Source organism: Phaseolus vulgaris, chromosome 9 (assembly GCF_051622355.1).
Source record: "Phaseolus vulgaris cultivar YP4 chromosome 9, ASM5162235v1, whole genome shotgun sequence".
Taxonomy (NCBI): Eukaryota; Viridiplantae; Streptophyta; class Magnoliopsida; order Fabales; family Fabaceae; genus Phaseolus; species Phaseolus vulgaris.
This window is the reverse complement of record NC_143506.1, coordinates 1,476,443-1,490,574: the sequence shown is the minus strand read 5'-3', so window position 1 is coordinate 1,490,574 and position 14,132 is coordinate 1,476,443. Positions and strand designations below refer to the sequence as shown.

The 14,132-nt window shown below is 34.5% G+C and overlaps 1 protein-coding gene and 1 pseudogene across 2 annotated transcripts; both read right to left on the bottom strand.

Annotated features, from left to right (window-relative positions):
* Positions 1-248: 248 nt before the first annotated feature.
* Positions 249-14,086, bottom strand: LOC137806063 (uncharacterized). 2 transcript variants are annotated; one of them, XM_090295125.1, is made up of 16 exons: positions 13,851-14,086; positions 13,452-13,633; positions 13,152-13,192; positions 12,960-13,041; positions 11,082-11,126; positions 10,646-10,702; positions 4,898-4,957; positions 4,682-4,809; positions 3,986-4,253; positions 3,834-3,900; positions 3,096-3,166; positions 2,936-3,025; positions 2,200-2,308; positions 1,711-1,802; positions 1,049-1,154; positions 249-586 (listed from the first exon to the last, which is right to left on the bottom strand). In XM_090295125.1, the coding sequence occupies exons 5-16, from the start codon at positions 11,124-11,126 to the stop codon at positions 474-476; spliced, it is 1,206 nt and encodes a 401-aa protein (XP_090151251.1). In that variant the 5' UTR covers positions 12,960-13,041; positions 13,152-13,192; positions 13,452-13,633; positions 13,851-14,086; the 3' UTR covers positions 249-473. The 2 variants fall into 2 exon arrangements, with proteins under 2 accessions (XP_090151251.1, XP_090151250.1); XM_090295124.1 differs by having other exon boundaries at positions 13,452-13,496; positions 13,851-14,076.
* On the bottom strand, positions 7,216-8,545 carry LOC150025088 (uncharacterized; annotated as a pseudogene).
* Positions 14,087-14,132: the final 46 nt, after the last annotated feature.

Genomic DNA, 14,132 nt, shown 5'->3' with positions numbered 1-14,132 from the left:
TCTCTTTCATCACCTTTGAGAATACTCGTTGATAATTAATTTACTGTTTTTCCTTATCTTCCTTTTCTTATTACTAACCATGAATATTTTCAATATCCTACCAATCCTTAATCGAAATACTTTGTTGATACTAATATTCACATTCACTGATAACAACCTTTGATAATTATCGCCGCTGTGCTAAAAAGGGAAAAGAAGAAAAAAATTGCTCTAAGAAATAAAATCAGATGGCCACAAAACCAGAAAAATAAAAATAAAAAGCAATTAACTTACTAACTCACGAAGTTACATTTTTCAGACAACTATTCTAACGGATGATACAAGTTAATGGGCTTACATTAAAATATATCAATAAGCCAATGAAATGAGGCTCAAGACAACAGACTTTTCCATTCTCTCGATGATATCAAACTATCACAAAAATACTTCCATTTGTTTTGGTTGGGGTGTGAGGAGAGGAAATTACATGATCTTCACTCAGTTTTAGAAGTATTGGTTGGTGCATCACCAACTTCGGCAGAAGAGGTGTCCATATCATTCAGACCTAATTCTTCATTTTGTTCCCATGACCTCTCGTAGTCCTCAACTGGAGAAATACCAATTGCAAAACAGAAAACCACAAAACATGAATATATTTACATGAAAAACTATGCACCATATTTAAACACAGCATTAAACAATCAGAATCATATTTACACATACAGCACATTAGACCGATTCATCACAAATCCAATTATGCAGGCTACTCAGGGCACACTGTAAAGCAAAAGGTTGAAACACGAGTCCCAACAAGGGGAAATGTCTGAAATAAACCTACTTCTGTTTGTTTGTTTATTTACATGATGGTCTATACTGGACTCGGGATCCCCAGCAACTCCGATAGTTGAATCGAATAAGATATTTTAAGGAACAAAAAATTGATGTTTCAACTTTCCATATGTATAGAAAAAGAATTGGCATCATGGAAATGGAATTCAGAATTTCAACTCAGAAAATGTGAACTTTATCTGCTCAAAGTATAGCTTGATGTCTGAGTTGGAAATCTTACAAGCTAATTGATTGTCCTCTTTCAGATCATCAGTTGCCGGTGCTACAAAAGAATTGGCTAATGCATCATCAAGAATTAGAGTCCAAGGTTCTTCCAAGCTAAGAAGCTGCATACAATGAAAGAATGCAGATAAAAAAAGTGGGATCCAAGACCTTGAACCAATAAGTTTAAATAGGTTAAGTCAAATCAAAGCCTTCAAATTCAAAGACACAAAGACCGATGCAGTCTATTAGTTGCTGGTATTAAAGAGGCATAATGTAGCCCAAAAGTAGCATGGAATATGACCACAGGTCTTTGTTGCTCAAAGTGACCCTTCTTGTTACAATGCATTTGGTTAAAATTCCGTGAACCCTATTCTCTTTGTCGTCCATTTCTTTTTTACTAAATTTTTCAAAGTGAGGTGTCGAAAGAGGTACAAAACGGGACAACATATCCTCCTAAAAGAGAACAAGAAATAAAGACAAGATTATTTTAGAAATACAAAAGAATATACAATGCCTGAAGTTATGTATTGCTCCTCTTCCCTCTTTTCCCAGTCAGCCACAAAACATTGTGTAAAGAATAAATATAAAAAATTGCAATAATAACCTGATAAATAGAATTATATAGTAAACATATATGGAGAAATTTAAACCAACTCTCATAAAATAGTCACGTATTACCTTGTTTAGCCTTGCTTTAAAGTCTATCCACTTGCTTCTACTATTTTCATCAAGACTGTCTCCAAAAGTAAAGCCATGGACCCTCTCAAGGCCTGTACATACAAATCACATAAAATTATATTCTACATTGATACATTCTAGCAAAAATAAATAGATTATATTAAAAATTAAATCACACCACGGGATCAGGAACATCATAAACATGACAAAAGAGAACAGTTTAAACTCCACCCATCCAAAACAGATACAAATTTGGCATTTAGAAGACTTTTAAAACATATTTGAGATAGATTATTTGGAATGAAAGAAATAAATAATGATGCTCAAGTGGTTGAAAATTGAAAGATCTATTGAAAAGAAAAATGTTTTCATCATTTTGTTACAATTGAAGCTGAACAAAGTGTATGGGTACTACGATGTCCTTTCCTTCCTCCTGTCTCATTAGGATGCTGCCTATATAGTTTGTGTGACTGATAGAAGGATACTTACTTTCACTAATTCTTGTAATTAAACCTTCAACAGTTGTAACTATTCCTCCAAGGGTTCCGCTTGCCAGCTCCAAGTCAACTTCCGGAACTTTTACACTTGCAGTATCAGACTAATCAAACCAAACTACTCAGTCAATAGATATAAAATGTATAGATCTCAGATTGCATAAAATAATGTTTAAATGGTCAGGCCTATATGGGTACCATCAGGACATATTTCACAGGTTAACTTAGCAAGACTGTGTGTGTATCATTACAACTTTTGATATATCATTGAAAACAGTACATGTTGGTGTTAACGTTTCTAGGTTATCTCTTGATGAAAAAATCATTTCAGGCTTCTAAAAACCCCAAAATGCGAATTTGATTCCTTAAAATGCTATAGCTTCATGCAAGGGAGATGTCAAAATAAATTGCAAAACTTTAAAGTGGCACTGAAAGAGTACTCATGATTAGTTTTTATCCTTAGTTACTTTAACTTTCTGCAAAACAGGTTTGGAAGCTTACATTTTTCCCTACATTTGAGTAGCTCAATAACCAAAGTCCAAACTACCTTCTTTTCTAATGAGATTTCTTTTACTGATCCCAATTTGTAGTAATTACATACTAGAAACAAGAAAAAATATATGCTCTCTAAATGCAAGGATAAACTACAAGATCCATGATTCATCACTAAACATATACAAATTAAGAAACTGATGGGTTGAAATTAGTTAAGATCACAAAGAATTACAGACCTTTATTACATCACGGCTCAGGTCATTGACATTTTTCACAGAAAGAGTAATTATTTTTCCTTTTTCAGGAATTCGTCCACCAGGTTTCAACTGCAAGATGGAAAATTAATGTTTATTCCAGCCCTAAAAAGACAGAGCTACACTCAAGAAATCAGCATACCTCAGAGTTGCGGTAGCCACAAGCATCACATGTGGATGCCATAACAATTACTTCTTGGAAGTAAGGAATATCTGTCCATTGTTAAGATCAACAGCTTGTGGAAGAAATGCCGGAAATTGCTAAGCAATAATATAGAATATAAAATTGGCACATGGCATATTTTGAAGAGTATGACCGTTATCAAGCAAGCAAATAAATATTATCTAGTTTTTACCCTATCAGCAATCAGAATACATGCAACACTGTAGACAGATGTTTCATTTGAAATTAATGTTGTGTAGCTAGCATAAATCCATAGTCAAGTTTCTGAAATTTGAAAGTAGATCATGTTCAGGATTTTTAATAGAACACATGGTTATCCAAAAACTATTCAGCACCAAGTAGATGACACTAAGCTTCAAGTTTCAACTGAAATACATGAAACATAGAATCACAACGGAAGTTGAAATAAAGAAAAACTATCCCCTATTTTATGTAATTTCACTTTTTGCAGATCAAAAAGGTGCTAAAGCTCCAAATTTCAACTGAAATACAAACATGGAATAAAAAAAAATAAGCCCCAATAGTTTATATAATTTTATTTTACCCCACAAAGCTATGTACTCTTGCATACACAATATAAATCTTCTTTAACCCAATAAATTTTACATCGAGCTTAAAATGACAGAATCCTTCTAAAGAAATGTAACATAATCAAACAATATCCCAAGGGAAGTATGAAAAGTGCTAAGAGGATACTGGTGACAAACATTCGAGTCTCACAACTAGCAGCACAGGCACCACAAGTAGAAGGGAAAGTCATCACCTGTCAAAAAAAGGCAGCAACTTGACATTGAATAAACAAACACATAAGGCCAAAGCTCAGTACACATATAGTTCAGCAATTGTACCTCTTCTGGTGCAGTATATCGAAACAAGGCTTCAGCAATTTCTGCACTGTTACTCTGTGCAATGGCACGATGGCCAGCTGTTGCCCCTACTGATCCATGTGGTTCTCTCCTCACTTGATCAGTAGTCACAGCTTCTCCGCCTCCCGGGGCATCAACATGAGTTCCTTCAGCCTGTGCAGAATCAACAAGGTATCCCAATGATGCTTGCTGCTCAGGAGTTCTCTCATAAAACTTGATCGTCAACGATGGATCAGATGATGGTGCAAACCTATTCAATGTGTTCTGCATTTACTTAAAATAGTACTAGCTAAAACATTGGACTAATATTACCAAGTACCAAATGAAGGTACAAGTTTGCCTCACCAACAAATACATGTTTGTCTTGACCAATTTAAAATAAGTTAAAAGGTACAATATGGTGTGATTCATAAAAGAATGTATCCAATCCAAAGTCAAGCACAAGCACAATGTGACTAAATTTTAGCCCATACAGAGATCAGCACTTTACATACTAAACCACACTCCACTCTTGAGCAACAAATCCAGGAGGTTGCTAATTCATATGCTATCACTGAATACCTTTTGTCATTTACTTGTATGTGAGGATACCTTAGCCTCTATTGTTATAATCTCTTCTCTAATAAAAATACTTTTACTCATTTAAAAAAAATACTTCTACAAGGTATAATCTCTTACGGGTTTTCAATAAAGCTGTTTCCGACAGGATCATCAAGAATAAATGTGATGCATGATTCTCCTGTTGCACAGGCTCGCAGTTTCACCAAGAACTGATCAATTGCTCCAGCTGTCTCCGGAGCCACTTTCTAGAGGGTAGAAAGCATAACATTAATTAAGTTATTTAAAGAAGAATGCATGCATCAAATAAAAATATAGCGCAGAAACAAATAGTACTTTGCGTTCCTCTTGAAGGGCTTGAAGTTCATCAGTTGCTCTCATAAGTATCCCTTCCACCTATAATTACACAACAAAAGATATTGTTGAATCATTTGATTACAAATTTTCAACTGTTCAATGTTCATGAATTTTCACAAAAGAAAGTTAAGAGTTCTCTGATGCCCACGATTTACATTCCTTGTTGTTAGTAGGATATTAAATGTACTAGTAGAAGCTTCATGTTAGTAGGATATTAATGTACTACTAGAAGTTGTTAGAAGTTGTAGAAGATTCTAGATATCTCTTTGTAATAATTACTCTAGGGTTAAAGTTTTCTATATATAAAGGTTGATGTCTTGTTTCAATTAATATAATTGAATAAAAATCTTCTTTCATTCATATTATTTCATTTAAGTTAGTATTAGAGCTCACAATGTTGGGGCCTATTTCTACGACCTTTCACTGTCACTGAAGTTTTTTGTGTTAATGTTTCATTATACTTACAAGGGAGACTAAGAAATTCTTACTATTTATCTTATCACGGCAACTCTACTAAGTAATGATGATCTTCCTTCATCCTCTTCAATTGACAATGGAATGCCTGCATTACATGCTGAAATTGAACGTTTAAAATCTCTCATGGAGTCTATCAGTAAGCCACCTTGTGGTACTTGCTTCGTAACCATGACTGGTAAGAACTCTAATTCCTCTTTTGATGTTTCTTAAAATTTATGCAAGGACTCTTGAGTTCTAGACTTTGGTGCGACAGACCATATGACACCTCACTCATCTCTTTTAATGTCATGTGTTTCTTTTCCTGGTAATTACATTACTCTTGCCAATGGGACTCGTATCCCAATAGTTGGACATGGTAATATTTATCTTATGTTTCTAACTATCCGACTCTTCTTCAATATTATCCAATGGGGCATATCCCCCGTCTTCCCCTTCAGAGAAACTCTAGTCAAAGTTAAGTAATTATTCAAACTCAAAATCAAAGCTATCATGCAATTCATTCCCAACCCCGATTTGAATCTTCCCTTTGCCCCTCCTTGTTGGGGATGGAGTTGCAGCTAGACCTTTCTTAGAAGCATGAGAAGATCCAATGACAATACCACAACCACTTGATGGTTGCTTTCTTTTACTGGTTACTTGTCTTGTGTAAATTATTAGTTCTCCAACATCTAAAGCTTCATAAGCAGTTGCCTAATTTAGAGTGGAATCATCATCAAAAACCAACTCATTTCCCCCCTCTTCATTATCATTATCATCATCATCATCTACTTGCCCCACTAACCACTCATCAATGTTATCGATATTGAATAACGGATCATATCGGAGACCCCATAAATCCTTTATAAAGTTATAACAGAAACCATAACGGGTTATGGCGGAAGGTGTTGTGGCAGAGATAAAAAAATGTATTGTGGATTGCAATAAGTATAATGTTTTAAATGGGTCAAAAATGGGCCCAAAAAAAACTAATTTTAGGTAGGTTTTGAACTCTTAATTAGGTTTAACAGCTCATGTAGCCGCAACACATTCAAATTTTATTTGAATAATTAAGGTTTTATTAGTTAACCGTTGGAATGGGCCAAAGGCCCAAACTTAATTTAAGTAGGTTTTGAACTCTTAATTAGGTTAAATAACTGATGCAGCTGCAGCACATTCAAATTTTATTTTAATAATGAGGATTTTAGGGTTTTATTAGTTAAAAGTTGGAATGGGCCAAAGGCCCAAACTTATTAGGGTTTTTTCAAAATTAGGTTTAGGTGTTTTATCTTCTTCATGCGTCGAAGGTCCCTTCTTCATTTTTTGCTATCGTCGCAGCGTGCGCTGCCGCTGTTACTTTCGTCGTCGTTGTCACAGTGTTTTTCTCTGCCTTTTTCGATATTTCCGTTTTTCGTTAGCTTTCTGAGATGCCAAAAGCGACCTCCAAGGGAAAACCGCATCACCACCGCCTTGTTGTGGCGGTGGTCGGAAAATCCGCCACCGTCTTCCGCCATGGCGCCGCCATAACCGAAAAGTGATAACAATGACACTCATTGCACTCATCCATGCCATTGAATACAATAGGGTCTATTTTATCTCTAATATTGTATCTTTGAGCAAGTTGTTGGTTACGTAAACCAAATCATGCAACGTTTTGTACAGCCTATTCCTTTTTTTCAATGAATCTACAAGTATAATGTGAATTAATTTATTTCTACATTCTACAAAATAATAATGAAATGAGTCATGTTATGAGAAATAATTATTACTTCCTCAAATAAACTCCAATTGCGCTCACATTCCGATGAACTACATATCAAACTTAAAATCGTAATTGCTAGCTTTTATAAGTTGGGAGCTACGTGCCCATAATTCTTCCACCGTTGAGCTATAAAAGTAAAAAAACTTAGAATGTAACCATTATATGATATAATTTACATCTTAACCCAATTTAGATAGCGTTTAATTGTCTCACCTGGGGTTGTGGTCTTCCTTGATTCTTTGGCAGAGAACACTTCAACTTTTATAAAGAGGCAAGTCAAATAAATTTTTTTGTGCACATCTTTACTTGGCACCAACCTCTTAATGCAAGCATACAATCCATTTGTATCTTCCAAATCATATTCCATTTTTGGGTTAGGACAATAGAACTTTGGATTCAAAAAGTGACCAATTGCATGCAAGGGGCAACGAAATTGGCATGTCCATCTATTATCAATGATTGTAAATACATCCTTGTATTTACTTTCGTGGTTATTGAATGACTTCATTATTGTTTCCTTGACTTTCTCCATTGCTTCATATTTATAACGCATAGTTGCTTTTCTCTCTCTATCAATCAAACAAAGTACATGAAGAGGAGGAGTCATGACTTTGGCAGTAAATATAACATGATTCCGAAATGAAGGCATAAGAACAATTTGTGTAGGTTCTTTACCCTTAGCTTCCTTAGACAGCTTGTTCTTGCTCCATTCATTTCAAGTGAAAATCTTTCTCAAATTTCCCTTCTTTTGATACAACTTTTGTAATGATAAATAAGAGGTAGAAAACCTTGTAATTGCATGTCTTACCAATTCCCTCTTATTTGTAAATTATCTCAATAAACTCAAGGAACTACAAAGGAATTTTTCCAATGTCTTCAAGCATCAAATCTATACAATAGGCAGCACAAGGAGTCCAATAAAGATTATGTCTTTTTTCTTCCAATAATTTACCAACCAAGACATAATTAATACCATTATCTATGATAACTTCAACCACATTTTCTTCTAAAAATCTCCTCCAAAAGGGCATCAAGCATCTCGGAGAGTTTTTCTCCTGTCTTCACAAATTTAGAATCATCAATCGACTTGGCAAACATTGTCCCTACAAGAGAGCTCACCAAAAAGTTAATCAAACATCGTTGCTTCCAATCAATCCATGCATCTGACATGATAGAACAACCATGCTTAGTCCAGTGCAATTTATGATCTTTCAACAATTCTTCAGTGTACTCAATTTCCTTATTGAGGAGTGGAACTCTAATCTCATGGTAGGTAGGAGCTGGCAAATTAGGTCCATAAGCACCTATAGCAGCAATCATATCTTGAAAACTCTTCAATCTTACAAGATTAAATGACAAGCTTGCTTGATACCAAAATTGAGCAATATATTTATGCCTTTAAGAAGATGATGAACATGAGAAACAAATCTTGAAAAGAAAAGATTGCTACTCAGTTTGAAATGAAGGATCTAGGAAATTAAAGTACTTCCTTGGGATAGAAGTAGCTTACTCAATGTTGTTAAAATCATGATCTAGATCGTAAGATTGTACGATCTTGCAATTTTTTAGAAGAAATCGTGTCGGATCGCACGGTGGATCACTACCTAAATGGATCGGAGCGATCTAACGAGTCGGTAGCCGGATCAAAGAATCAAGGAGTCACGGCTCAGCCTATTGAAAAAAAAACTCTGAAAATGATGTCCGAGAATAACCCTAATATCAAACTCGCACCTCCGTTACCGCGCCTCTCTGCCACTCACCCCTCCATCACGCGCTCCTCCGTTGTTCACCTCTCCGTTGTCGCACCTCTTCGTCGTTGCGCCTCTCCCTCTCCCCACTGCCTTTTATATAGGCATGTTTTGTTCCTTCTTTATTTTCCCTTTCTTCTACTCCCTTGCCTTGTTAAAGGCACCATTGTTTACTAATATAAACACAAACCTAATGTGGAAGCAAGGCACAACAGTTTACTAATATAAAGACCTAACGTAGACAGATTATTTGTATTAAATATTTATTAATTTATTAATTATTTTATGCATTAATCTTGCGAATTATACTATATATGTCTAATTATTTTATATATTCAATATTATTTTTCATATTCACATTATTTTTCATATACCACTGACCCTTTACGAGTCGAGTTACAAAATTTTATCTCTTTTCCGATCCTCTTTCTATCCTCGAGTTTAACAACATTGAGCTTACTCGAAGAAAGGGATCTTTGTCTCCCAAAGAAAGTATGCTCTTAATCTTCTAAAATAAACAAGTAAGATTGATTGCAAGACCACTAGAGTTCCTATAGAACAAAGCCGTAAATTATAAATGATGAAGGCAGAACTACTGTGAATAAAGGTCAATATTAAAGACTTGTGGGGAAGCTCATTTACTTAGGTCACACTAGACCTGACATAGCCTATGTTGTAAGTGTAGTTAGTCAGTTTATGCCTAATCCAAGTGAGAGACATTTACAAGTTGTGAATAGAATCCCTCAATATTTGAAGACAATCCAGGAAGGGGATTATTGTTCAAAAGGAATGGAAAATTAAGAATGGAAGTGTATACTAATGTAAATTTTGAAGGGTGTCACAAATAGGAAATCCACCTTAGGATATTGCATGTTTTTGGCTAGAAATTTGGTGAGTAGAAGTAAGAAACAAAATGTTGTTGCAAGGTCTACTGTAGAGGCTAAATTCTGAGTTATGGCACAAGGGGAATGTGAATTATTATGGTTGAGAATTATTCTAAAAGATCTTAAAGTGGCATGTGAAGAGTATATGATTCTTTATTGTGATAATAAGTCAGCTATTAGCATTGCTCACAATCCAATTCAGCATGATAGGACCAAACATATAGAGATAGATCGACACTTTCTTAAAGAGAAACTAGATAGTGGCCTTATCATTACATCTTATGTGCCATCTTGTTAGCATACTTGTTTACAAAAGGTCTTCCCACTTAACAATTTCATGATCTCACATGCAAACTGGGAATGATAGATATCCATTCACCAGCTTTAGGGAATGATAGATATCTAGAGATCTCTTTGTAATAATTACTTTAGGGTTATAGTTCTCTATATATAGAAGTTGATGTACTGTTTCAATTAATTTAATTGAATAAAAATCTTCCTGGCTACTAAATAAAGGGTGCATATAGAAATTGCCAACCCTGTGATATGATCAAGAGTCGAACCAAAAGCTTAAAAAATCTACACTAAATCAAACAAAAAAAATAGACAAAAAGGATAGCAATCTCTTCTTTTTAATTCAACAATTGTTTCGACCAAACAGAAAGGACACTGACATGTTTACTCACTAGATGATTATACACATGCGGAGTAAATTTAGCCATCTTAAATAGAAATACAATGTTGAGACTCGAGATTTTCACTGACAAATGAAATAATGGGTAACCCCCTGCCCTACCCAGAAAAAAAAATTGAACAAGCAAACTTGTCATTGCCAGGAATGGGAAACAACAAAGTAAATTGAAATATGTATTAGAAGTACCGTTGACAAACTACCACGTTGAGCCTCTGGTGGAATCTCAAAATCCAGTTCAGGTATCTGCACAATCATATACATATAAGGTTGCCTTTTGAATAAATTTATTACAAAGCAGACTATAAATTTTGAATAATAGAAGCAGATTAGTCATTAAAATTTATAAGCAACATCTTAAATTACTTCTTTCATAAAAATATCTATCTTTCTAACTATCTATGTAAACAAATAGACATACAGATAAATAGGTATGTAGGTATGTAGGTATGTAGGTAGATAATATCAGCTCAACTAAGACTATGTGGCTTAGCCCTAGACTTCAAAGAGACAAGAACCAAGGTGTTAATGAACTAAAGAATTTTGAAGATTACAATCTAAATAGGAAATAGGGTACACAAGTTTATATAAATATGAAGAAAATAAACAAAACAAATTTGAGTACCTTAATGGTAGCAGATTCTGATTTAACCACTTGACGATTTAGCATCTACATTCATTAAACTTGTTAGACACTTGTATAAACAAATCATCATAACGGCAAACCACAAAGACAAGTTTACAAATCAAAATAAGATAATCCCAAATAATCATACATTCACCATAACAAGTATTAGAGATAATATTTTATTTCTTAATTATTTGATGTAGTTTAAACTTATTTAGTAGAAATGTATTATTGACAACCCGAGATGCTTTACTTTTGTAGTTGACTGTATTGTTTTATTGCCAAGTTTTTGTTTTAACAATTGTTTTATTATGGAGTTCAAATGTATAATTACTATGTTATTTATTGTTAATATTTTTTATGGTAAGTAAACTCTTACAAGTTTGAGTCAAGTTTACAAAAGCCTTCACAAGTTTCTATGAATTCTCAAGTTTTACAATCTTGATTGCATGCATTTTGCTTCAAATAGTTTTATATCATTACATGATAGATGTCCTTTACAATGCTAAACTCAATATTCTACCTAGGATAAGGAGATTAAAAACTCGTAAATTGGGGATCTTAACTTGGATGGTAAGATCCTATGGTTTTACATAAAATGCAAAACTATACATATATAGTGCATATGCATAAGAATATCATAAACAAAGAAAATAACCTCCAAAATCACTACATTAAAACAAAATTAGATTTAAAAGTTATAACTATAGTAAGTCAGGTATCCAAATAGTATAATCAGAAATGTGAGAAAGAAATTCTTAATTCTATTTGTTTATTAGTTGACTAGAAAATTATGTTGTTGAACTATCTTAGTATTTAGGTTTAGGATTTAACCTAACCACACAATTTTCCAAGTTTTATGCGGGATTTATACTTACCCACTCACCTACCATAATGAAGGTGCACGTGGCTGCAAATTATGGTGGGCAAGGATTGTCCTTAATTAATATGCATTTGAACCAACACCCCCTATGCCAAGGACTATAAGTCTGGAATTGGTCAATGTAGGTGACCCAACAATTGATTTAGGATTGCCTTTGTTACCATCATAGAGTTTGAGCATAGGGTCAAGCTCAATCCCACAAAATTAACTTCTATGGTAAGGATTACTAAACTGAAAATGTTGCTACAGCCAAAGGAAGGTGCAATAATAAAAGTTATAGGTGGCAATACTCTAAGGCAACAATGGAATGACAAAGAAAAGGTTGAACAGTCCAAGATGGAGAAGATCACGAATGGATTGGGAAGGGCTTCATAAATAAGAAGAAAGGGATTTTCCAGGGTGTGTTCAACTCATAGCATAGTATGATCCTACATGGTAAATATTGATTTCAACAACAATGGTCTTCTAGCTAAACATGGATGCAAAAGTATGAAAAACCATCCTTCAAACTAGGTCATTGTTAGGTTCCTAGACAGAAAAACCAGAATTCCCTCCCAAACACAGCAAGAAGAAAGAAAACTCTGTTTTATTACAATGCAGAACAGAACACCCAAAAGGGTTACAAAGGAGAATAGCTCCTTTCACACAGGTTTAATCCTGTCAACTTCTTACAACAATTCAGATATCCCCTCCCCCACAGCAGGTTGGTCTTTATTTAAAGACCCCCTCACCACAACTAACTAACCCAACAACTAACTAACCCGCTTAACCCTTATTTTTAAATTTCCTTCTATGATACACCCTCCAAGTGCTGTCTTTATTTTCCTGCCTAACAGTCAGTCACTAGTGTCAAGAACCTCAGCATGGATGTTAACTGAATGGGAAGAAGATAGCTAATAGAGGCATTGGAGTACCTAGGCGCCATATATGTTTTCTTATGTTATATAAAATAATCATTTGGGGATGGGGAATTGAAATTTGAACAAACCAACCTTTTGCTCGCCTGATGGAATCTTCAAAGTGTAAGAACAACCACGTGGTTGAATTTCACCAGCAAACTGTACTTCATTGTTCCTAACAGATAAAATCAATAATTATAAAAGAAAGAAAAATTAAGAGGAAGATCAAAGGAACTAATTATGTTCAACGCACACGGAGAGGGCATAGACTAAAGGGCCGTTTACCTCTCACCACAATGTGGACATTCAAAAGCTGATAACAAAATCTGCAGGAAAGGTAAATGTGACAATGAGTTATATTTCAGAAAACTAATGGACAGACAAAACAAAAGAAACAGCAGATAAAAATAATATGTATTACGATCCATTATGTAATTTGTGAATCAATAATGCTAATTCATTTAATTGAAATATGTAACAAATAACATCAGGGAGAAAAGTGAATGAGGCCTAAACATAAGGAAAGACAGAAATAAAGATGAAATTTAACTACATATATGATATATCCCAATAGACAAGACATACCTTTCTGAAGTGGGGAATTAAAGTCAATAAAAATCTTGTAATCCCCTGACAAACATGACAGAAATTCAAGTCAGATGATAAAATTTAAATATTTTGGATGAAGATACAATATTAAGACTTAGGGTGAATTTGACTCATTTGTTGAGCGATAAATAATTGTTTCCTTGATTTTTAACATGGCCCTGGATAGAACAACACAAAAGACGAAACACACAAAAAATGTAAATATTCATTACTCAATTACTCGGGTAATAATGTTGCTTGTAAATAAAATAGTAAAAGAATGGAGAATTGAATCCCTGAATTAACCACGCCAAAGGTGCGCGAAAAAGTAGAAAGTGAATTCATTGAAAAGCCAAAGGAAAAGGAAAAGGTGGCGGAGAATGGGGAGAAGCTTACGTTTTCACCACATCGCATGCAAAGACTTTCGAGGCTGTAGAGAGGAGCATCACCGTCATCGGCTGAAACGGCCTCCACTACCGATCCTACATCCACGATTTGGTCGCTTTTCGCATTCCCTTCCATTACTCAATTCAACAAGTTTTACTGTGAGAACCTTCAATTTCAACCAGAGTGACTACAGTTCCTGAACCGATGCAAAAGAAGTAGAATGCTGATTTCTATTAGCCTGTTTTGTGTTGGGGAAGACGCTGGAAGAAACTAGGGTACACGTCATCGGGT

What these genes read in the sequence shown, in the direction of transcription:
- LOC137806063 (XM_090295124.1), bottom strand. Translation starts at nt 13,976, where the DNA reads ATGGAAGGGAATGCGAAAAGCGACCAAATCGTGGATGTAGGATCGGTA. An exon ending in GATATACTGCACCAGAAGAG is followed by an intron (nt 3,901 to 3,985) that starts GTACAATTGCTG and finishes TTTTTTTGACAG; the next exon opens with GTGATGACTTTCCCTTCTAC. An exon ending in TGAGCCGTGATGTAATAAAG is followed by an intron (nt 2,309 to 2,935) that starts GTCTGTAATTCT and finishes TGGTTTGATTAG; the next exon opens with TCTGATACTGCAAGTGTAAA.